This window comes from Tuber melanosporum, assembly GCF_000151645.1.
Source record: "Tuber melanosporum whole genome shotgun sequence assembly, scaffold_2, strain Mel28".
Lineage (NCBI taxonomy): Eukaryota > Fungi > Ascomycota > Pezizomycetes > Pezizales > Tuberaceae > Tuber > Tuber melanosporum.
The window spans coordinates 1,662,194-1,687,031 of NW_003298863.1; the positions used below are offsets into that span (position 1 = coordinate 1,662,194).

General features: G+C 46.5%; 4 protein-coding genes, besides 2 other annotated features; 2 read left to right on the forward strand and 2 right to left on the reverse strand.

Annotated features, from left to right (window-relative positions):
* Positions 1-16,300: 16,300 nt before the first annotated feature.
* GSTUM_00005632001 (uncharacterized protein) lies at positions 16,301-17,118 on the reverse strand (the record flags this gene model as incomplete). XM_002837739.2 has 3 exons in its annotated part: positions 16,301-16,527; positions 16,587-16,884; positions 16,946-17,118. 3 exons carry the CDS (start codon positions 17,116-17,118, stop codon positions 16,420-16,422), a joined length of 579 nt encoding a protein of 192 aa, XP_002837785.1. The 3' UTR covers positions 16,301-16,419.
* Positions 17,119-17,423: 305 nt separating this feature from the next.
* On the forward strand, positions 17,424-19,486 carry GSTUM_00005633001 (uncharacterized protein). XM_002837740.2 has 6 exons: positions 17,424-17,579; positions 17,641-17,737; positions 17,804-17,959; positions 18,082-18,093; positions 18,268-18,994; positions 19,059-19,486. Exons 1-6 carry the CDS (start codon positions 17,501-17,503, stop codon positions 19,386-19,388), a joined length of 1,401 nt encoding a protein of 466 aa, XP_002837786.1. The 5' UTR covers positions 17,424-17,500; the 3' UTR covers positions 19,389-19,486.
* A 236-nt stretch (positions 19,487-19,722) lies between these two features.
* Positions 19,723-20,591, reverse strand: GSTUM_00005635001 (uncharacterized protein). XM_002837741.2 has 6 exons: positions 20,441-20,591; positions 20,291-20,366; positions 20,178-20,237; positions 20,115-20,121; positions 19,976-20,079; positions 19,723-19,926 (listed from the first exon to the last, which is right to left on the reverse strand). The coding sequence occupies exons 1-6, from the start codon at positions 20,511-20,513 to the stop codon at positions 19,833-19,835; spliced, it is 414 nt and encodes a 137-aa protein (XP_002837787.1). The 5' UTR covers positions 20,514-20,591; the 3' UTR covers positions 19,723-19,832.
* Positions 20,592-22,489: 1,898 nt separating this feature from the next.
* Positions 22,490-22,554: a sequence feature (Short protein (GSTUM_00005637001, CAZ81979.1) was converted to a misc_feature.).
* A 44-nt stretch (positions 22,555-22,598) lies between these two features.
* Positions 22,599-22,614: a sequence feature (Short protein (GSTUM_00005637001, CAZ81979.1) was converted to a misc_feature.).
* A 1-nt stretch (position 22,615) lies between these two features.
* GSTUM_00005638001 (uncharacterized protein) lies at positions 22,616-23,830 on the forward strand (the record flags this gene model as incomplete). XM_002837743.2 has 5 exons in its annotated part: positions 22,616-22,663; positions 22,723-23,100; positions 23,179-23,235; positions 23,295-23,613; positions 23,669-23,830. 5 exons carry the CDS (start codon positions 22,616-22,618, stop codon positions 23,788-23,790), a joined length of 924 nt encoding a protein of 307 aa, XP_002837789.1. The 3' UTR covers positions 23,791-23,830.
* Positions 23,831-24,838: the final 1,008 nt, after the last annotated feature.

Below are 24,838 nucleotides of genomic sequence, written 5' to 3' on the forward strand. Positions count from 1 at the left end.
TCTTACGATAGCTCTAGGTTTCTACCTATGTTACCGGTAGTACAAGACCTTTGTCTTCTATTGGAAACACCTGTCGTAAGCTTTCTCTAACTCGTCTTCGTAACGAGTGCTTCTTGGCATAATGATAATATTGCAATAAGGATAAAGATAGTAAAGGTGTTTTATATTCGTTAACGTAATATGTAGGAAAAGTACTTAGAACAAAGCGTGAAGAACCTATCTTTCTCGGCCGCATCGGCCTCCTTATATAGTGTTCTTCCCGCCTTTAATCATGTGACCTAAAGTGGTCACATGTGCAAAACCAAATCAAAACAAACTAGTCATGTGACCAAAGTGATCACATGCTCAAAACCCATGACCTTATAGCGAGGTCATGTGCAAAACTCATAAACCAATCATAACGCAATAAACAAGTCATATGACTCAACTGAGTCATATGCACAAAACCCATGACATCATAATGAGGTCATGTGCGAAACATAAATCATATGCACAAGGCTTGCCCGTAAGGCATACTCGTAAGGCATACTCGTTAGGCGCATGTCCCATGACTCATACTCGAGCCATGTGCGAAAGCATCACAAATCCCACACATAACTAATCATACAACCCGAATAGGTTATATGCATGAAACAATAACATACCTGTGACTCATAACCATGTGTCACGTGAAAACACTTTCCTCACTAAGCCACGTTTGTGACATTAGCATGCTAAATACAATGAGGGTGCTGGCCATGCTATCTCAAAAGGCCGAGCCTAGAATTCTAATATACGTAGATGATGGCTTGGTGGCGACAACATACCAGGAAAATAAGGAAGGAAAAAGACTGTACCAGGAGACCAGAAGATAACTGGTACAAACTGTAGCAGGTGACAGCTACGAATTCACACCCAATAAAGCCGGAACGATATTTGTCCAAATGCCATCCCAGAAAAGGTTTGAAGTTCAACTTCAGGACCAAGACATGCTCAACCAAGAGCACATATGATGGCTCGGATACTTTCTCACTGATAAATAGAAATGGGATTACCATATTAGACACTGGATCAATAAAGCCACTAGCTCCAAGCAGTTACATCCAGATACACCAAGGGGGAACTAAATGCATGGACAACTCTGTAGCTGATTATAGGCCTATTAATCCCGCAGCTGATATATGGCAAAGAAGTATGGGACAACAAATGCCCGCTAAGAGAATTGCAGACCATCCTTAACAAGATAATCAAAACAGCATTCAACCTGGAAAGGAAGACACCTGTACTAGCCCTCCTCCCAACTGAAAATCCCACTTCTCGACCTTATAATACAGTTCAGGCAGAACCTACTAGCTCTCTGGGCCCACACCAAGGACTGACATAATACCTGGATAGAGAAATGGGTAGTACAGTACAGGGCAGGGGACATCATCACCACAACCAGCAACTACCAACTGGACAAAGACACACTCAAGAGTCGGCTGAGGGAAGACCAAATGGAAAAGGTCACCGATGAAGAAACCAGATACCAAGGAAAACTAAGAGGATCACACTAGCACCTACACTCCCTTACCAGGTAAGACTTTAAGAGGCTACTAGGGTTGAGGGCAATAGCCAGTTGGCTCTCCTAGGAAATAATAGGACTCAGAAGGCAATGTCCATATAACTGGGACTTAATCACCTATGACCACCTGGCAAACCAATGTGGAGTGGTGGCCCTTACAATGATCACGCTCCAAGATAACAAGAAGCAAGGCGACCTCCTTCGCTGGATGGATGGCTGGCCCCCCGAGTTGTGGAAGAAGCCTGAGATAACAGAAAGTGGTGATGGTACTCAACAGATAGACATTGTACAAGTAGTTGGGACAGGCATCAACATGACTACAAGTTAACCAACACAGAGACCGGTCAAGGTACAGATATGCAAATCCTGCAGGATTTGCTGGATGGCGGTGGTGCGGGACAAACAGTACGAGCTGGCATACATCAGGATACAGAGCTCAGCCAGGAAAGGCCGTTAGGTGGTAATAGCGGATGAACTTGGAGGAGGCGCCTGGTGAACCAGGGGAGCAATGCTGGTCAGATAGTAATTTCCTAGTATATATGATTACGGGGCCTGGGGGGCAGCCGTGAGTTTCTTTTATTTGGGGAATTTTATTTTATTCATGATCACAGGGCCTTGGGGCCGGAGTAGGTTTTCTTTGTTCAGGGAATTTACTTTGTTCAGTACCATGGAGCCTGGGGGCAGGAGTGGGTTTCCTTTGTTGAGGGATTTTATTTTGTTCATGACCATGGGGCCTTGGGGCAGGCGTGGATTTCTTTTATGACAGATCAGATTTGTTGAATGAGAGATGAAGGAGAGAGTGGAAGTTTCTTTTGTATGGCCTACAGGGGGGTGTAGCAAAGGATTTCTTTGAGGAGGGCCCAGGGTTGAGGGCAGTACCTCATGCCGTACTCCGATTACTTTAGTTAGTAGGTGAGGTAGTGGAAGAATAAAAGGTTCACACACACACACACATAACCTTACGGGGCGCGCCCAGCGGATCTGATGATTCCGCAGTGAAACCATTTCGGCAGCTTGGCCCAAAGTCGTTGCTATCGTGATGTGATCTCAATTGGCTTATCCTTGTCCATTTTCCCAGGGGGAGGAAGAAGAAAAAAAAGTGAGTGATAACTTACCACCTTGTCGGGTGCGAAGGGAGCTTGGGTGTGCTAGGTCGCATTAGTCTACGGTAATCTGGTGAGTGTGGGTACTCGTAGATCATTGTTACTGTCATTGCGTCATGTCCGCTCTTGGGGAGCGGCTGTTGTCGGTTTGTAGATTACTCGCAATCTAGGCTTGAATTAGCCCTGCAGAGGATGGTACGCTAGCACAGTCGCCGCCGGCGGAGGACCGGTCTATCTCTCGTTGAACGGGGGATGCCTGATGTTGGTGAAATCCTTCATTGCGAAAGTGTGGTACCGCGGTTACTGTACGAGTACCGTATAGTACTGTACGGGTAGTCTACCGGTATCACAACAAGATGCGCCCAGCGGGCCATGAATAGGTAGCATATTTTCCCCGTTACCCTACCGTACCCTACTGCGCTTTGGCGGGTCCACCCCGTACGAGTAAATCACCCGCCGGTTCCCGTCATGCCGTCCCGTTACGGTGCCGGTATGATACGAGTATGATACGAGTAGCCAAACCAGAGCCCGCCGCACAAACAGGGCAGACCTTCTCGCTTGGCGAACAGTTTGCAGTGCCCTATGATACAATCCGGACAGTTTATTCCGCCGACCCCACGCCTCCACCCACGCGTCTTCCGGCCGACTTTTTTTTTTTTTCCGCCCCGGTTCTCCCCGGCTCTCCGATATCCGGCGTGCTCGAGTATGATACATCACGAGAACGATGCGGTAACCGCCCGCTTTGCTTTTTTTATCGTCGCATACCGATATGCGAGACGGATAAACGATGGATAATCATGACCGCTATCAGCCTCGCCACGGCAACCTCCGCTTGACGCTGGATGAGCGACCTAAGAGTAAGTGTCATACCCTAGTGGAGGGCGAGAATGCAGGTACTGTGCGCTTGGGACGACGATCAGAGCCCGTCGGAGCTGAGACGTTGCACGAAGCAGGGCTCAATTCCATTCGTCTTGAACTATGATGCGGTGCGCCAGAGGAAAAAAGCTTTTTTTATTTTTATTTTTATTTTTTTTAACCTTGACTTGCAAGCTTGCTACGGTCAGGCGTCCTTGTGGGCTCTTGTGTACCCGGTACTAGTGAACGTCATGCGCTTCCATCAACTTTGCGCGAGATTCGACCGGGCTAGGTCATAACAGATGGCGATTGTGGTGATTTAAGGGTTTCGAATCAAGGAAGGTGATGATGAGCTTCGCTTATTATCACGGTAGGGTACGGCGTCGGTAATAGTGCTGGTTGGTGGGCGTGACTTTCGACACCATTTCCACACTTATGATACCGACACTGGATGGCAGTGCTGTTATATCATAGAACGGCACCTTTCAAGAAATTTCTTGCAAGGGAGATGATGTTTTTTGTTTTGTTTTTTTCAGTTTTGTTTCTTTTGCTCAAATTGCTCGTCAATGTGTTGTTTGTATGAGATGCGGCTTCGATAAAGGTGCAGATATGGTGGGATTCGTACTCGCTATGTGTTGTCCTTGGTGGGTGTGTGTGTGATGTCTATTATTACCATCACCTTCTGCTCGATTCTGCAATGGTCGAAAAGGCGCGTTCGTTTGAGCTTGCTGAGCAGAGTGGAATGGAGAAGAGTAGAATATTCGAAGCACCGTCGTCACCATATCGCGCACACTTAGTCTGCGCTCGCTTGCTCAAGTTCTGGAGTGAGATTTTGTAGAATCTCGCTGCGTAATCAATCATTGCTGTTTTCCGCCAAGTTTCTCATCGTAGCCTGCCGATCCCTTCCCCGCCTGTTGCCAGATATTTTTGCGGATCCCTGCTTTTGGGCACCTTTTGCCCGCCGTGAGTGCCTACCCTACTGTACTCGAGTACAATACCCAATCGTAAACTGAACCCGTGAACGAGAGAGTCCGCCCATCCCATCTCATCTCATCCCATCCCATCCCATCCCATGTCGCAGAATGTCTTCAACCATCAACGGCGAAGTTGTCGCCACCCCCTCCCCTTCGTGGAAAGGCACGCTCCTCTCGTCCATTAAGGCCCCCTGGCCCGCTGGTTTGTGAGTGGACCCCCGCTGACTAACACCCAGAGCCAACCAATACCACCCACACCCAGCCAAATCAGGGAAGCAAATCAAATAAAATGGAGCGAATGGGAAGCCAGCCTAACCAAGGCCCACCATGATTCGCACTTTGTGCGCATGGAAGTCGAGAGCTTAAAAAATTAATGAAATAGAAAAAAAAAGTCCTGTCGTCCGTGCAAAAGTGCCCATCATCCATCCACACACATACACACGCACACACACACAAGCACACGCCCCCTGCTTCCAGGAAAAATGATCTGCACAGGCAAACGCAGGAACTGTGGTGGTGGTGGTAGTGGTGGTGGTGGTGAGAGGCGCGGGGGGGTGAGTATGAGATTTGAGGGAGGTGATGGGCCTGGATTACGGTTACGCCTAGGGCAATGTTCGCTGCGCTGCGGATTATTAGGTGAGTGAGCGCAAAGTAAGTTGGCCAAGTATCATAACCTGTAGAGCCAGGAAGGGGATATATAAAGATGACTAGCCGTTCTTCGGATGGAACGCTTCCTTAGTTTGTTTTTTGCTCCTTAAGAACTCGACTGTATCGGACGAACACATTACTGCTATCTATCCATCATTACCACTACGAAGACCAGACGAACGAACGAGAAAAAGAGAGCCGCGAATATCATTCATTGCAAAAGCGCAGCTACACCCAAAGCACAAAGGAATTAAAGAACTACCCATCTTGCCAAACATGCCCGACGTTTCTTCCCCGTCACCCCCTCCAAAGCCGACCATTCCACGTCTGCCTTCGCCAGACCTTCCCCCGGCGCACCCAGGAATGTTTTATTCTTGCTACGTATGTTTCCTCCCTTCCTCCTTTCCTCCCCTCCTCCCTCCGAAACATCTAACACCGTGATCAGGGCTCATCAAACACCTAATACCCGCCGAGAAAAATCGAATACCTCAAAAAAAAAAAAAAAGGATCCCTACTCTACTCTTCCCTACTCTACGGAATGATGTTTTTTTCCCCTCCTTCCTCGAATATGCATCGAGCAATGATTGCTCTGCATTGGTTTCGTTCCGGGAACAACTAGTTTGTCACTGTCATGGCGGCTCGCCGGAGAGCAAAGAGCTGGCTTGCTGAGTGATTGCTACACCTTCTCGGGGGGAATTGTGACCACCCTTTTTGGAGACTTGGGTCGGTCGGTATGGCGAAATGCTGTATTTCTACGTTTACCTATCTCGTGTTTTGCGTTGTCTTGTGGGTTTGGGGAATGGCGGGGTGGAAAGGTGTGGAGGGGTATGACAGGAGGACGGAAGGGACGCAGCGAGGGACGGACGGACGGGGAGACGGGTGGAAGCAAAGTGAAGATCACGGTGGGAGATGAACTGAACTGGTTTCATTACTTTTTATCTTTATTTTTTTTATTTCCTTTGCCGCACTTGATTTCCATTCTATCCTGTCTATCGTGTCTTTTGTTTTTTGCTCTGTTCTGCCATGTTTTGTTACGTGACGATCTATCAATCCTGTATTTGTATGATACGGTAATCGATGATGCCGTGCCAATCCATCCACCATCTCACCTCCTCCTTCCCCCTCCCTCCCTCAATGCCCCCTATTCACCCCTTCTCCACCCTCCTCTGCTCCCTCCCAATCCCCCCCACCAACCCACCAGACCACCCGATCACACCCCCTCCGACTACGCCCCATCACTCACTCGGTTACTCATCCATAAACCCAAGATTGCGGCTTAAAAAGTCCCGTGCATCATAAGGCTTACTCCCATCCCACCCATCCATCCATCCATCCCACATCCAGCGAGTGCCGTCTCACAAACCCCTGGAAGCCTGTTGCAACAGCAAACTGCACAGCCGGGTTACTGCGTAAGGCTGAAATTACCGGATATGACTGGTGGCTTGGCGAATCATGATTTATCACTCGATTAGGTCCTCGGTGGGGGGATTGGTTGTTGAGAGTTTGAGGCGTGGGGCGTGGGGCGTGGAGGTATGGCGCAGGGTTGGGGGAGATGAGAGAGGTTTGCGGAAAGGGGAGGGTATTGATCTGATTGATTCATTCCATCGTTTCGTACTCGTGTGAGGCCCGCGAGTTAGTTTTTTTTTTTTTTTCGGTTGGTTGGCATGGCATTGTTGTGTGGTGGGTGGGGTTCGCTGTCATAACATTATCATAATACGAGTATTATCATGGCTGTAGGTGCCAGCTAACTTGACACCGCCACCACATCGCCAGTGTGTGTAGGGAACGACAATGGGATTGTTGAGACGTGGCTTGGTCCGAGTTGACCAACGCGAAGCGCCAAACGCACCCATTCTTAGGGGGAAGGAAGCATGCCAGAAGGCCCAGAACCTGTTTTTGTTTTTTTTTGGTCCGGCAAGAACTCGACGGGTTGGTGGGGAAAAGTTACCAGAGGAGAAAAATTGGAAAGTATTGACCTGGATATAACCTTTTCGGGGGTTTTCGGCCGGACCGGAGTACCGTGGTTAAACACTTTCCTCCCTTCTTGCGCCGCTGCGCACTCTCCGTTTGGCACCAGGCACTGTGCAAGTCGTGTCTGATAGCCTTCGTCCTCGTAAACACGGTCAACTGGCGGCGGCACCACACTGCCATTCAGAGTACAGTACATGGCAAGACAAATTTATAGAAAATGGTCCCGTAAAGCAGTGGATGGCCTCTATCATCTAACTACCGTATGGTATATCTTTGTCAATAGGGGAAGTCTACAGGAAATTGGGAATGGTTGACATAAATCGTTTAGTGAATCAAGAGACCATAATAGTAGATAACTCTTGAAACATATCCGGTACATATTACAATATTTACAATGGTAACTTTACACGTCAATTCGGAGACAGTACATGCACAGCCACATTCATAAAGTTCTCGTATAATACCCTCCCTTGTACTCGTACTATTACAGTACCTCGCACAGTACCTCAGGAACCGTGCTAGCCAGCAACAAATGAACAGGGAAGCCTCCCCCGGCCGACTGTTCCTGGCTACGCCTCTAGGAGTAACCATAAATTTTGTACCACAATTTGCCGAATAATAATAGTGAGAGAGAGAGAGGATTAGCAAAGCAAAAGCGTCTCCAAGCGCGGGTACTTGGAAGTGCAGGCTATACCATACTAGAAAACTTGCGAATGCGGCTGTGTGTGAGTAGTCCCTCAAGCCGCTCATTCAATGTGAATAATTTCCTTGATAAAAAAAAAAAACTCTAACTTAAGCGGATACCGCATAATATTATATATATACTCTCGGAGAAACCGGTCTTATTTCTTATTATCGGTATACCGGTTTTTTTAATACCTTTTTTGAGAGGGGCAAAATTTGTCGACCTGATCTGATCTGACTTATAGGTCGACAGACTTACTAGTGCAAAGAGAGATTGGGATGATTTCGCAACCCCTCACGTTAGATCGTTGGAATCGCCCTCTCTAGTATACTAATATGGGGGCGCGTAAGTTTCTTTCTCTCTTCTCCTGTTAATCCGGTCGGAGCGGAGCGGGAGAGGGAATTCTGGATGACTGGTTGGCGCGAGGGGGGCTGATTGTTCCTGTTGTTTTTGCTTGGAGGTATGTATGATATGTTTAGCGTAGTGTAGAGTTGCTGCGTAGATCAATGTTATTAATGTTTTTTTATTATTTTTATTTTGGGGAGGATATTCCTATCATACTTCCGGGCGAGTTTGTTCGGGGTTTTCCGTTATTGTTAACAAAACGCACAGCCCAAATACGGGGAACGACTCGGGAAAAAAGTTTGTGAATGGGCGGCGGGAGTGGATCGGTGCCTGTTTCCTTCCGCTCGATGGAATACGTCGGAAAATGTGGAAGCGCTGGCTGGCTGGCATTAGACCGTCCGTTTCCAGCTGTGATACGATTGTAATCTTCCTGTGATAGTTGAAAATGGGAGGTTTATTGTATAAAACAGGAGGTATATGGGTCTCTCTGTATTCGATTAAATCGGCAAATAAATCAATGAAGAAATATATCGTTATATGATAGCAATGACTTGTTAGACCTTGACATCTTAATGGAGGGGTTTATTACTTTTTTCAATCTTTCTTTTTTTCTATCATCTTTTATTCCAATCCATCCAATTCTCGACCCTGGGCCCATATATGACAAAAAAAAAAAAACCCCTTTTTAATCTAAATAAAAATTTGAAGTATGACGATTTTGTGAATAACTTAATAAATGAGAGATTGTAACGATGGGGTCGGCCTTTACACAATCATGGGCGTATGATATATTTACTGCCTGTATGATACGACTTTCTTCACAAAGTTATTCTAATATAGCGAACCCTACTCGTATCCTGAGCGCATCCGTTACGAAACCATTAGTGTTACGATATCATAGGCATGAAAATTTAATGATATCATTGGGCTTCACCCAACGAGTACGTACCGTACTATGCGAGTACAAGTACTATACAGGATCTTCTCATCCCCTGAAAAGAACATTCACTCTGTATCTCTGCTCGGGTGTTTTCGTTGATTGCCCTGCGGGTCGCGCTCACTCTGAGCCATCAACTAACGATGGCCCGGGCAGAGCCTGGTCTCAGGTTAGAGCGTAACCGACTCGAGACTCTACCTACCATACAAAAACGGTGTGAACACTGCAAAGACAGACACTTCCGGCCCGGACTTCCTACCGGTAGCCGAGAAAAAATAGGTATCCCGAATGCCCTCGGTGGGAATAATTTATCTTCAAGGAGTGGGGAAGGTATGTGGTACCTTGGCGATTTCGATATTCCGGTGAGGATATTCTGCTTGGGATGTGCTGGGTATGATACCTACCTGTCTGCTGGATATTTGGCGTTGCTTGCGCCGATTTAAGGGGGTTGGATATGGGAGATTACCATCTCGTTCTCTTGTATCTGTATCGTGATGGTGAGAGGTAGTCTAGTCGGTCGGAGATGGTTGAAATGGGGCACTCGAATAATGTGGGGGTAGGAGCAGAACGGGGAAAGTCGAGCCGGGTGTTGAGATTAGTCATTTGGGATCACTCGTTATCTATGGTGATCCATTATCTCGGCTTCACCGCACGAAGTAGGGTATTGAGGTACCTTCTGGAGAAGGTGGAGGTATGATAGGTGGAGTGCGTGAGGCGGGGAGAGTTGGCTATGGTTCTATCGCTACTTGCGAAGAGAAGAGCAGAGCAAGAGGAGGACATCGTACTTGCTCTTCGGAGCCTCCCTATGGGAACTTCGTGTTCGGTTTATTGGAAGGGACTTTTTTTTTTTTTTTTAGCGTGGGAAGGGAGGGGCATTAGAAATTACGGAGTAGAATAATGGCTGGGGGAATACTTGGCTATGAGAGGGTGTTGAATCCCCTGTAATGTTGGGGGAGATGAAAATATCTATATACAAAATTCCATTCCACTTTATATAGCCTTAGCCTTTTCCTCAGTATTTAAAGGCTTTTGTTTTAAAAAAAGGAGAATGACTGGCCTTTTATTAGTACACTATAAAGACTATAATATTATATTATTGTATTTTTTAAATACAGTATAGAAAAGATGTCTATTTATCATGTACATCTATGAGTTTTACTTTGCTTCTGAATTTTTTTTATCTCAAGTGAAAAACCTACTAGTAGAAAAGTTATCAAAACATTAAAATTAAAAATAAATCAATAACAAAAAAGGCTAATGAATATGGAGAAAAGCTGTTCAGAAAACAGAATTTAGTTTCAGATTTAAATCTGTAGTATTTGGATTTGATTATGCATGAAATTCAAGAATGAGTAAAAGGTAGATAAAAAAAAGAAAGAGAGGAAATTATTGGTAACAATTAAAATAGGGAAGGAGTATCCACCATCATGGTAACAATGTTGCTTTAATTTTAGTTTAATATAGGATGCCTGTAACTCTTTATTTTATGCTTGAAATATTAGAGCATCAAATTAGCCTGCATGAAATTTTACCCTTTGTCCTGTTAAGAGAGGATCAACCTGTAAAAAGTTTAGTCATCATGTGACCTCAGTATATGCTAAAAATCTCTCTTTATTGCATTGTAAAAATCTTTCCTCCAACTTCTGTAGTATAGTGAAGGGCCATTTGGAGTCTAGCTAGTCAATAATACTAAATACTTAGTCAAATTCTTTTACTGCTACAAGGTTACCTTTTTTATTTTTAGTAAGTAAGAAGTAGAGAGAGTACTAGTAGGGTAAATTCTATTTTCTGATGTACCTGGCTTGGCATTTCTGAGGGAGGCTTATATAAAGGGGTCTATCATTCCTCCTCATTTTCTTCTTTCCTCATCAACTTCTTTCACTCTTTTCTTATTTACAATACTAAATACTACATACATCACTCTATCAATACTACATAATACCATAGCCAACATTTTATACTTCAAAGTACTAGTAGAAAGGAAATATAGATGGGTAGGCAGGAGGGTATTTACAAACAGGAGAGATGGAATTATAGGTAGATTGGTGGAAAGATAATTACTAATAAAAAAAAATATAAAAAAAATAAGAAAGATAGACAAATAGGTGGGCAGGTGGGAGGATATATATCATACTAACAGGAGGGATGAAATTATAGGTGGGTAGGTGGGAGAGCATATACTAATACAAACAGGAATAAAAATTATAAAAACAGGTGGGATGGAATTATAGGTGGGCAGGTGGGAGGGTACATACTAATACAAACAGGATTTTTTTTATAAGATTAGGAGGGATGGAATTATAGGTGGGTAGGTGGGAGGGTATTTACTAATCCAAATAGGAGAAAAACATATAAGAATAGGTGAGATAGAAATACAGGTGGACAGGTGGAAGGGCATATTTTAGTATAGATAGGGGAAAGCTACTTGCTTTCATGCATTACCTTTTGGTAAACTGCAATGATTGCACAGCAATATAAACCTCAAGAGAGAAGCCATAGTACTGGAAATCTATGTTGTTTCTATAAGATAGATTTACTTTACAAAGGCTACATTTATCCTAGTTATTTATTTTCAGGAAATAGTAAGTAGTATTGGGATACTGATTTGGAAATCTAAGATGTAGAATAAAGATGTAGAATAGGTCTAATAATGGAAGTCATGTTCTAATATAATATTATTTACTTTTCTCACTGCTTGCTCCTTTACTCATTCATTGCAAATACACGTCAATATAAAGGCATCGAGCAAATTCACTTCAGGTATATATATATAAAAAGCCTGCGTGTCGTATCACCTAATAGAATCCCTTTGGCCCTCTAGATATCTTTGATCCTAACATACGGCTATGTCAGCGGATATGTTGAACAGGGGCGGAGAGGAGAGCGAGATTACCAGTAATAAAGCCCATCCCTTTGATGCGGAAGGAGCCTCTAGTGTGTCCGAGAACCCGCGAAGGGCCTACCCCTCACATGCTAAACCGAGAGGAGTCTAGACGTCCATGGTACAAGTAATACCAGTAGTAGCTCCGTGACCCTCTCATCCCTGCCTTTAACACCCGATGCTGGTGATGCTCTGCTGTGATAGTCCTGTCTGTTGGGAAGGTATCTTTTGTCCTTAACCAGATTCACTGCTCTCTCCATCCCACGAGAGAGGTTTTTTGTCTTAAGGGTTTCTGATTGTTAGCGTTGGCTAGCAGCTTTCCCGTTTGTAGATTTATCACTCCTAGACTTTTTTTTCCTACTCATGGCTTCTGCTATGAGGATTGATGAATCATCGGCTAGGGAATATTTTAGCCACTTCACCTTGCCTACCCCTTTAGACTGTGGGCGTGTTTCTCGACTAGGTCTCTTGTTTGGCCTGTCGGGGTCGCTATGCTTCAGCCCTAGTCGCGGATTTGCTCTTTTTTATGTCTCATATTGCGGTCCATAGGAATAGCGTCACGTCCCTGCTCTCTCTCTGATTCGGGTCCTCTCATTTTCATCTCCGTTACCTGTAGGATGAATACAAATTTGAGGATTTCAAAACGTGATATAGAGCGCGACGCAGCAAACCGTTTGTCGTGGGGAGCAGAGTGGGTCGAGAACCAAATGCTGACTGTCTTCGCAGGTAACACAGGTATTACCTGATCATCGTGTTCGTCAGGGAATTCCGGTCTAACAGGACGTTACCCCCCAATGCTCGAGTATAATGAGGTATCATATGTTTGAGGGGGTGTGCTTTGGGAGTGCTCTGAAGGCGACTGACCGAAATACCTTTCATGCACTGAAGGTCCATGCAGACCAGGAATGTTCCCGGAATCTTTGTGATAATTCTATCAAGAATATCGAAACGGGTGTGAGGATATCCTACAAGGGTAAAATTAATTAAACGGAGGGTTGAGCCCACCCACGGCGGCAAGGAGCTGAGGAGATGTTAGGTTATCACAGCACGAGTCCGAGCCCCTGGAGCGGACGAGACGGGCTATGGATGAGAGTCTGTAAAAATAAAAATTCTTTAAATTTGATGTCCAGATTAATTCTGGGGGTTCAATATAATTTATTTATCCTTGTATCGGGGACGGACAGGGCGCTACAGTCTCGGAGTCCTGTAACATCCTGCGAACATTGCCGATTCGTCACCTCTCCCGCTGCACCCCCTCCGTCCTATATACCACACGATTAAGGTATTCCTCTCACGTTAGCATGCCACTTCATGTGCATTCTAATTGCAACCCTATTGAGTTTGGTCTCCACATACCTTACTTATCCGAATAAACATTTCCCCATCCCATGGAATTCGGGGACCCAGTTACTGCTCCAATTGCCCAGCAGTATTTCCTTTGACTGTGGAATGCGACCAAAGTTGGCATTGGCTAGGGCGGCGGGATGAATCCGAGGTTTATCCCTATGGTGTGCTCACGATCTAAGCTTCAAGGCTTTGTACATTAGAACGTTCATTCCGCTTGTTTGATCGGTTCTCAGGGTTGGTCTGGGCAGTCACAGAACATTACTCATGCGGCCCCCCGCCAGTCGTTTCCCCACTATCCCTCCAGCTCTTCGCCGCCATGGCCATTCCTTGCTACAGCTGGCAGTTCTACTCCTCCTCCTAATCGCCACTATCCCATCCTGTAGGAACCGTGGCCAAACCAAACCCGGCCGTCCTAAGATCCCTTGGTGCTAGAATTGTTGAGAGAGCTTGCTCCCCGAGCCCTTATTAGCTAGGAGCGTAGTTGGGGGTTTCTATAATATTACTTAGGAGAACTAGCTAATTTTTTTGCCCAGATAGCTGAAAGTATTATTACTCGCTAACTTTTATGTCCAAGTAATTTTGTTCCCCCTCCCCCCCGCCTTACTTGAATCATAACTCTGGAGGGGGAAGGGAGAAGAAGAGAGAAGCTATCTATACAAGCAAAAAGCCAGCCAGCCAGCTCAAGGACGCATTCGCGGTCGCTCAATTATTGCCTTACTCCAGTATGAGCTTAGACTCCACCCCCAAACGCAATGCTTCCCAAACTTCCACAAACAACCTATCTCTAGACACTATCATCAGAGTAGCTCTCGGGATCATAGTCCTCTATCCTTTTCAACCGTTCGACCCAGATAGCACAAAGCCGTTCCCCACCGCGACCGCCAAAGCGGCAAGCAAATTCCCAATCTTGCTGTAGATCACGTGAGTACGCGAAACCCCATATTAGCACCATGGGAAGAAATTAACAATAATGGTGGCATGGGGGGTGGGAAACAACTAACCTCCAGCTTGGCCAAGAGATATCCAAGCCGAACTTCCATCAAGTTCAACAGATGATCGCTGTTCAAAGCATCTGCGCACCCCTCTATAGCAGCTCGAACAAAGTCTTTTGCAATCTTCCGTGCAAGACCTTCAAGTACGTTATATGGCCCCCGCCACTTTAGCCGGAAAACGCTGTAGAGTGTTTTCTCAATCTTGGTGAAAAAGTACTAGTTAGAGTTATCAGCAATAGTACAGCAAAGAGGGATGCGAGAGTCAAGGGTTGGTAATGCATACAGATGCCATACGCTCGATACCCCTTGGGCCGAAGCAAGATACTGTTGACTGAATTAATGGCTTTGAATACTGCAATGCTGGGATCGCAGTAGTGGAGCGGTCAAGCATTTTGCCCCCATGGGGAAGATCGGTAAGGATCAGGGTGGGGACTTTAGGAAGCCTTGGATTGAGGCGTACCGGAGGAGAACGGTTGAATTGTGGCGGGGTATATAACAGTGCAGATGCTGAGAGTGATTCAGGGGCTTGTATGGCAGCTCCGAGAGGTGCTTTGGTCAAAAATTTGGCAAGTTCAGGGTATGGGGAGATGTGGCACGGCATGGTGGGCGGAGGATCGATGTGTGTGTGTTCCTTTCTTCTTTTTTCAAGGGGAGAGTTTCTTCTATCAGGGGACAGGGGAGGCAGGCAGGAGTATGACATGAGAAGAAGGAAATCTTGTGTAGGGGCTTGCTATAAGTAGGGCATAAAAGTGCCGTTGCCGTTTCTATGACAGCCAAGATTCACAGGGCTCTGAAGGAGCAATGAGAAAAGGGGATCGGGGTTTAGGGCCTAGAACATGCATTCGGATCCAGGGTATATGATATATCGTATGATAGCAGTTCTGTCAGTGAACTCCCCAGACGTTTGTAGGTAAGTTCGAGGGACCGGTTCCTTAGGCCCTAACTATGTCGTAAGGGTTCTACACGTAAGCTTTATAGATCTAAACTGTAGGTTAGTGTAGGGGGTCTATTCCAATGACCAAGCACTCCTTGAAATCAGATAGTAGTGCGAGGTATCATACCTTATGAGTATCATACTTGTTACCCCAATCGGGAGTTCCGCACATTTTACGTTCGTGATGAATCATAGCGCCTCACTCGCATAATTGTTCTTATCTTGTCCTGCATTTATTTTGGTAGCACCACACCATCCCAAGAGAAACGCAAGTTCGATCCAGCGATCCGAGTAGGTATACCGAATTCGCTCCTCTTTTCTGTCATAATCAAGCAAAACTCCTGCCAAGGAGAAGCTTGTGTTAACTATATTTACTGCACAAATCGATTAATCTAGGGGAAAGTGCCTAAAAATACTTAAACTCAGCTTCAATTGAGAACTTAGAGTACCGATGCAAGCATCATACCGTACCATATCCTCCTTATGCAAGACCAATCATTCGTGATCAAAGCGAAAAGTCAGGTTACACATCCTTCATATCGACTGTCCTAAGCCACCGCTGTGCTGTCCCTGTCCTACCTCATTGGCTGCTCCTCGCTTAGGTATTGTATTGCTCGATCCAAGCCTCACCACGAAAATCGCCCGGGTTTCTGCGGCAGATGGTGGTAAACGAGAAAAGGGTTCTTCTGGCCTTGGGTTAGATCCGGGCTCCGATTGAATCTGGTAGGGATTTCATAGAAAAAAATACCCTGGAAATCTCGGAATCTGAACTGAAGAGGGAGCTGCCATCGTGTTGTGATGAGGATCGGGGGTTGCCGCTATTGATCCGGATGTCAGAAAGCACTTGTATGATATCGGTGCTGTCGTTGCAACTTTCCCATTGGACTCCAGGGTCCAGATCTCCACAGCATCATGTGATATTGTGGAGGCTGGAAGGAAAGGAACTCACTCGAGCAAATTTTGGTAGGTGCGGAATGATACTGGGGGGGGGGGTGGGACTGGACCCGGGAGTACTTGAGTAGTCTGGGAAATGGCTCTGTGAATTACTATACCGGTATATTGGAGACACAGGTGGGAGTCTAAGGAGAAATAGAAACCTAATAATATAAATACTGCGTGAGGTGAGCGACTAGGCTATTACCGAATTGTCAATGCACTGCTCATCATCATAAACTATCTCGTCGATAATATCAAGTATAAACCTTCACAATCCCAAGACCTTCCAATATTTCACTTCCAAATGATCTCTGGTATTCTTCATCCGGTGGCACCAAACCAGCTTCCCATTCTCCCACATCCATTCTCCGCCGTTCTATATAGCAGTCCATATCAGATTATCACTCTTCAGAAAAATAATATGCCATATCATACCTGCTGGTAATCACCTCCTTTTCTGCCCCCCCATTTAAGAGCCGAAACAAAGCTGGTGGCTATACTGCTAATTACGCTCTGCTGAATGTACTCCGGTTTCTCTCCTAGCTTCAAATTCTTTATCATACCAAAGAGAGTGTATAAACCTCCAGTAGGCTCCGTATAGATAGGGAACACGCATCCGGTTTCTGCGGTGTAAGTCTTGATCACGGCAGGATCCCCCTGCCCAACAATAATCAATTTCTTCCCGGGGGTATCAGGGGGAATTATCGGCGGGTTTGATAGAGCTCGAAGGTAACTGTTCCCAAGTTATCAATACTGGAGATAACTCGACATGGAGGGAGGTATGGGATATCAACTCTTGGCAACTCCCACAGAAAAAGTGTCTGATAAACACAATCGCTACTGTCCCCTCGCCTTCATACAAACTCGAAAAGGGGTAGGAAGTTCCATCTTTGTCAAAGACCTGGAAAGCTGCTGCTTCGGCCAGTTCTGCGTCGGACGGATGCGGATCTGACTGTGGTGAACTCATCTGGACTGAGGACAAATGTGTTGCAGTTTGGTAAGGAAGGTGGGAGTCTACTATCGTTCAAAGTGCGGGGGAAGAATGGTTACTCGTACATGTGTTGGATTCGCGGTAACTACCGACCGGGTGACCGGGCGCTTGTTCGCAGAGTCGCATGTGTTGGATTCAATGTTGGGTCGTTGATCATGTCTATCATATGAATTATAGAGAAAAAGAAACCATAAGTTAAGGCGGGTACGATATAAATGCCCATATCGTGCCGTATGTTGGTCTTTCATTTCAAGAATAAATATACTCGAGTATGTTTTTGGAGCTCCCTCTCCATACTAGCACTTTGGGAATTGTTTTGCTTATACGGCACGATTTGATGGTCAGCTAACTTTGAGTGATGGGCCCCAAGTCCAATCAGACCAGGGAAGATGATCCTGCCGCTATTCCCTACCGACTGCAAGGGACATTCCCGCTGGGTTCTTGGAAAGGGGAGACAGGGCCCCCTTACGATAAGATGACTGGAATCTAGACAACTAGAGTTCCAGAACCGAGCAGGTAAGCAACATTTCTTAGGAGAGGAGAATCATTCTCTGCGTATGAGCAAGAACGGCAAGTACTTGGCACTCTTGACCAGGTATGGGTTTGAAATAGCTGCCGTAGATGATAACGATCCAGACCAGTCACTAACGGTTGGCTGCAGGATCTTCCAGGAAGCAGAGTATGAAGTATTGGGGCTAAAGAGAGCCAGCCAGCCGAACGAAGGCCTACCGTATGAACGCGCTCGAGAACCGCACAGCACCCTCCGGGGAGAAAATTTGGTGGTATGGAAAATACGTAGGGCAGTCAGGCACGCCAGGTAGGTAACTCTCAACACCTCGTTGAGCCTCCCTCCTTATTTTTCCGAAACAGCAGACGAAGGGTGCCATCACGAATACATTTTTATCCCCATTTCTGATTGCCCGTGTCTCTCTTGTTCAGCTACTCTAGGAGGTAAGCGTTCAATGCGCGGGGGAGGACCTAGTTGCATCTAGCATCTACTGTATAGCTTCTTCCTCCGCGGCTTTCTTCACATTCACGTCTATTTTCCCACACACACCCCCGTCCACTCCTTCCAATTCTCGACAAATCCCGCTCGTCAAACCTACTCACGAGTGGTGCGCCTAGGACATCTAAATACAAGGCTCTATTTCAGGGAAGTGTTGTCCTCTCTTCATCAGAGCGGATAATGTCGACTCCTTCGGACCTCCCTCTCCTGCGTCCAATTCCCCGTCGCCCACAAACAATCGAGACGGCTTCCCCATCCCCCTCTCCCAATGCTACTCCATCGCCCCTCCTATCTTCCCCAGATAATCTCGCATCACCGGCGGATAGCCTCTCTCCCACAGAATTCAGACCCCCAAAGCGCACCAAGTCTGCAATCGCCTTAACCTCGTCTACACTCTTCGGAATCTATTCCCTCTCTGACGATGCAAACAAGGACACTGAGCCCTCTACTCCTTTCCTATCTCGCAACTCGTCTGTCCTTGATATGGCCGACCTCGACATTAAGAAGGTAACTCCATCTCATGTGCCCGTGAAGCATACTCGGAAGGATCCAGTTCCGTGGTACGAGGTCGCTATGAGGGGCATGGCCCTATTCGCTTTCGGCGTTGCATACGGCGCTATTGTTACCGATTTGCACAATTCCAAGAAATTCTCCCCATCTACGGTAGATATCGATCGGTACAATCCGAGGTATCTCGTCCAGTGGGGATTGGCGGGTGTGGTGTTGGGTTCGTTGTTGCCGTGGTTAGATGGAAAGGATACGGGTAATGGGAGCATTGGAGCAAAAATTGATTGGGATCCTGCGGTCAGAAGTATCGGTGCTTTTGTCGGCATTGCCTATGCTATTGTATTTCTTCGCCCCCCCCTCTCTCTTGTCTTTTTTTGTGAAATATATGCTGATGATTTTATAGAGGAAGCTCCCTTGGCAATCAACCCTACAGGTTAGCGTATCGCTCTCGTTCGTGAACCCATTTTTGTGGTATCTCATTGATCGCACTCGCGTCGGCTTCTGGCTTTCTGCGGCTGTCGGAATTACTGGGACAGTTTTCCTTTTGCAAACCAATCCGGAGATGATCCAGACCCCGGAAACCATCTCTTTCCCGGACGAGAGCAAGATTGCGGGATCAGTTTCCGTTGAGAGCTTTGGCGTTACGGTTTGGATCGCAAGCGTTTTGTTTTGCAGCTGTGTTTGCTTTGGTAATGTTGGGAGGAGGTTTGCCTCTATGGAGAGGAATGGCTAATCGGGACGGGGTATGAATCATTGCGCAACAATGACTATTTGAAAGCGAGCAGCTGACGGTTGGGTGGAATGGGTGGATGGGGTAAATGTTTGGCGTATCTGAGTTTCTCATTGTAAATGGACTGTTTGACTTTCCTCCTGCACTAAATTACTACCTTTATCGCACCGGATCACTTGCGTTCATCGAATTAACTACCGGTGGGCGCAGACGCCTGAACAAGGTATTTCTATACAATCTAGAGACATCAAAGAGCACAAGGAAGACAAAAATATATTGATAGTAGCAATTCCTGCCCTACGTCATATTCCCAACAAAATCTTCTCTAGGTGAAAAATAAGGAAAGATACGGCTCCTGTTTTTTTTGTAGCTCTAGTAGCACGGAATAACTTGACAAGTGATATCTAAAGTTTAACTCCATCCACTCCTCCGAGAAAGAATAACCAGTTAATTCTTGGCAGGCCCAGGAACTGTGGTAGCAGCAGTGAGCGTGGATGCCTCTTTCGCCTTTTCCGCAAGTGATCTCTCACGACCACCGTAGCTGTTGATGTCAGTTGAATTTTTTCGGTCAAGGGGTATGAGAAACGAACTTCCAGTAATTGATATAACGATATCCCTGGGCCAATTGAGCACACTCGTTGACGAAATGGCAACCTGCAATAATTAGCGTGAATCCCCCAACATCAATCAAGAGCTCTTGCCAAAGAGGAGGTAATTCTTTGGCGTGACAGCCATGCTACAAACATATCAGTCAGTCTCACACCCAGGGAGGCAGACAGGAGGGGATCAAACGAGTAACGCATAAAGACAGCTGAGTAGACGACCAAAGCAGTGGTCATCTTTCCCGAGATACTAAACATTGTCAATTACCTCAAAAGCCTCATGCTAACAGATACGCATCTCACATCTCAGGGTCTTTACGAGTGATATCCAAGACAGCAGCGACCGGGATCCCAAAGTTTGAGACCGGACCCCAAAAGTCTAATCGATGGCAAACATTAGCATCGCCATCTGGCAGGATAGAAAGATGTATCGGGAGAGAAGAGACAGCGTACGGGTGGAGCAGAAGTAGCTAAGCGCAGGGTTGCTGCGAATCTTCGCGTTAAGGGCTGATATAGCTGCTGCCATGACAGAGTAAGTCGTTGTTCAGAGGGGTTATCTGGAAGGCAGGGTGTCGGAAGGGTGGCTGGCGGAAGTTGTTGCTTGTCTCGTGAGTTGCGAACGGAGCACCGGGATCTTTTGCAATGCGGCTGGCTGGCCATCGGACCCAAGTACAATCAATCACCCAACGTCACACCAACATCTCTAAGGATTTAGGGCATTTCCCAATTGAATTCTTGCTTAATTTTTCGCATGAACATACAGTATCATACCGATATCTCCTTTCCGACCTTATTTCCTTTTTCAAAAGGGTTTTGTGCATCGCCTTAGGACATTGTGTGCTTTAACGACAACATGACAGTCGGCGGAATAAGGAACATTGTACTTTTTTTTTCTCTTTTCTTTTTCATTCCTTCCTTTCCTGGCTTCATCATCCTTGTAACGATGGGCCAAGTGGGGGTGGTGGGGTGGGTTTTGTCTTGGCATAAACCCGTCAACCCGTTAAAATGGCGGGGCAGATTTTAACTGCAGAGGAGCAAACAAAAAACCTCATCCCCACTTCCCCCTGCCACTCAACAATAGATAAGTTAGTGAAAGGCCCGGCAAACAAAGTACTCTTTGGGCCCTTTTCCGCGTACCAATCCGGATGTACATAACATAATAATGTGTAATATTCATCCCTAAACTTTGTAATAGGGTGAAAAAGTGAACAAAAAAAGGAAAAAGTTAGTTCCGGGGAGAGAGGGGGGTGGAAACCTGGGAGGACTTCCCAGCCCTTCATCCCTATCCCCCCTCCCTCCAAGAGAGAGCCCGAAGCAATTGGGAATATGACGCCGAAACCTCACTTATCCGCCCAGTTCCGCATCTCTTAGGGCCATAAAATAAACCCCACCACCACCATCGTCGTCAGCCCCCTCCCCCCTCTCTCAATCACTTTTAATCTTTCCTCCCTCTTCCCACCCCTCTCTTCCGCTCTACATACTCCCTCATCTCCTCTCATCTCGTTCATTCAATCCCATTGAAGCACATAAGAAGGTGTCATGTCTGAGACTAAAGCAATGTGAGCTTAACTCCTCCGTTTGTTTCTACATTCCGGCAGCCTTATGATTTGGCTATTATGTCATATCCCTGGGCTATGGGAAACCCCTCACTCTTACCCCCGATAATGTCTTTCGTTTGTTCGGATTTTGAGTTGATGTTTGAATTTTTGCTGACATAGTGAGCGACTGTCCGCTATTGCTGGCGGCTTCGCATCTTCGACACCCAGCGCTGGTCAGTATTTACTCGAGCTTTGATTCCCACTTCACTTCTGTTTGTTCTAGATGTCGTAGCCTCTCTTATCCAGAATGGAGACATTATATCGTGCTAGACAGCCAGGATGGTGGCTTCGGGGGTTGGAACCGATGCTGATTCCATATCTCTAGATTTCGGCCTTATTGGTCTTGCTGTTATGGGTCAGGTATGTTTCACTTCTTGTTCCAGAGACTAAAATAGGAGTGAGGTTAATTATCCTATTTGCACCTAGAACTTGATCCTCAACATTGCAGACCATGGTATTCATCACCACCAATTTCTCTGCCACTACCTGTCCACTAACCTGATTAATAGGCTTTACTGTTGCTGCTTTCAATAGAACCGTATCGAAGGTCGACCACTTCTTGGAGAATGAGGCCAAGGGTAACTTTCCGCCCTCCATCGGGCTCTTCCGTTGTTAATGTTTTGTAGGAAAATCCATCGTTGGTGCTCACTCCATTCAGGACTTGTGCGACAAGTTGAAGAGTCCTCGTAGAATAATGTTGCTGGTTAAGGCTGGCCCTGCTGTCGACGACTTCATTGCTGCTCTCTTGCCCTTCCTTTCAGCCGGCGATATTATCATTGATGGTGGTAACTCTCACTTCCCCGACAGCAACCGCCGCGCCAAGTATCTCGCCGAGAAGCAGATCCGTTTCGTCGGTGCTGGTGTGTCCGGTGGTGAAGAGGGAGCCCGATATGGCCCTTCCATCATGCCTGGTGGTAATGAGGAGGCATGGCCATACATTAAGGATATTTTCCAAAGCATTTCCGCCAAGTCCGATGGCGAGCCATGCTGCGATTGGGTTGGTGACGAGGGAGCTGGCCACTTCGTTAAGATGGTTCACAACGGTATCGAGTATGGTGACATGCAGCTGATATGCGAGGTGGGCTTGCGTTGAGGCCAGAATAAACTCTAGAATTGGCACTAACATGTTTGCTCTAGGCTTACGATATCATGAAGCGTGGGCTCAGAATGACAAACTCTGAGATTGGTGATGTTTTCACCAACTGGAACACTGGCGTCCTTGATTCATTCCTCATCGAGATCACTCGCGATATCATGAAGTACAATGATCCTGCCGATGGGACTCCTCTCGTGGAGAAGATTCTCGACAGCGCCGGACAAAAGGGTACCGGAAAATGGACTGCTATCAATGCTCTTGACTTGGGCATGCCCGTCACTTTGATTGGTGAATCCGTTTTCGCCAGATGCCTCTCCTCTATCAAGGACGAGAGAGGCCGTGCTGCCCAGGTCCTCGAGGGCCCCGAAATCCCAGCTTTCACTGGTGACAGGGAAGCTGCCATAGCCGATCTCGAACAGGTTAGATACATATTGGAATCCAACCTTGTCCGGAACCGCCCTTGAAGAATTATTAAGGCTAATCGTTAGGCAATATAGGCGCTTTACGCTAGCAAGATCATCTCCTACGCCCAGGGCTTTATGCTTATTCGTGAGGTAACTTTGCTACCCTGCTACCCGCGCAGGAGGTCCTGATGCTGATTAGTGAAATCTAGGCTGCTAAAGAGTACAACTGGAAATTGAACAACCCTGCCATTGCTCTTATGTGGCGTGGTGGATGTATTATTCGCTCCGTCTTCCTTGCAGATATCACCAAGGCGTACCGTGCTAAGCCAGATCTCGAGAACCTGCTTTTTGATGACTTTTTCAAGGCAGCTATTCACCAGGCTCAGCCCGGTTGGAGGAGAGCCATCATCCGGGGGATCGAATTTGGAATCCCCACACCTTGCTTCTCTACTGCCCTGAGCTTCTACGACGGATATAGGACTAAGGATCTTCCCGCCAACCTCTTACAGGCACAGAGAGATTATTTCGGTGAGTCCAAGTGTGAATTAGTGTCTTGTTGAAGCACTCTAACATGACATCCCAGGCGCCCACACCTTCCGCGTCAAGCCCGAGCACCAGAGTGAGACCCTCCCTGAAGGAAAGGATATTCACATCAACTGGACCGGGAGGGGAGGAAACGTTAGTGCCTCGACTTATCTTGCTTAAATTAATGACCAAACAATTGAATTCGTCTTTTTTATTCCTATCCCTTTTCTCTGAAGTTGGCATTTCTTTTCATGGCGGGAAATTCTCTGATTCTTGTGAAACCTTTTATGCTACCTAACTTGTGGTTCTATCAAGTCTCGTGATGATTCTGAATGAAGTGGGGGGCGACATCGCCTTGATGTCGAAATTGAAAAACAAAAAAACGGAGAATCTGAATTTCACCACCGCGCAAGCATGCCCCTGGCGCCGCGACCGTGGGCAGCGGAGAGATAGATGAGATAAAAATAAAGAATTAAAAAATGCAATTTCCGGCCCGGCTACCTTCGCCCCAGGGTGTGTGAGGTTATTTGTTTACGAGAACCGTGCTCCGGCAAGCCACGCACGCAATCGCGATATTAGATATAAGCTAGCTCGATGCCCACTCACGTGCCACTCTAAGTCCAACAGCCTAGCCCGCCATTGCTCACCGAACAGACTAACGGGACGGTTATGCGGCGGGAGATCGGTTAATCGACGATTGATAGGGTGTATGCATTTCTTGTCTTTTTTTCTTTCGCCAGCCCTGCGCTGTACGAGTACTCGTGCTCTGCTATCTCGACCGGCTGCCGAGGAGGGGGCAAAGCTTGGTTTATTTTTAACTTATCAAGCATTGAGAATGAAGTACGGTAGTGATAGGCTTCATAGGGTATCACTCGATGGATCCTTGGATATTTTGACTAGGTGTTGAAAATCCGTACCCGGGGGTTGTCGGTAAGTCTGGCGAAGTCATTCTGATTGGCTTGTTGGCCAATCAGCCAATCATGGGTGTTTCATTGTGCCAAGAGTTCGGCAAACTTTTTCCCACCTCAAAAATCGAGCCAAGATTGACTGTCCCTATGGTCACATACAGCAGATTCTTGCTTGTGCGAAACAAAGTTCGCCGTACTTGTGCTCACCCCATAGTATGCAGGAGACTTTTTCGGGAGAGAGGCTTGAGAACTTGATTCAACATCGGAGAGGGTCAAGTAGACCCACTATTTATACCGTAAAATAGCAACATACTGTAGCG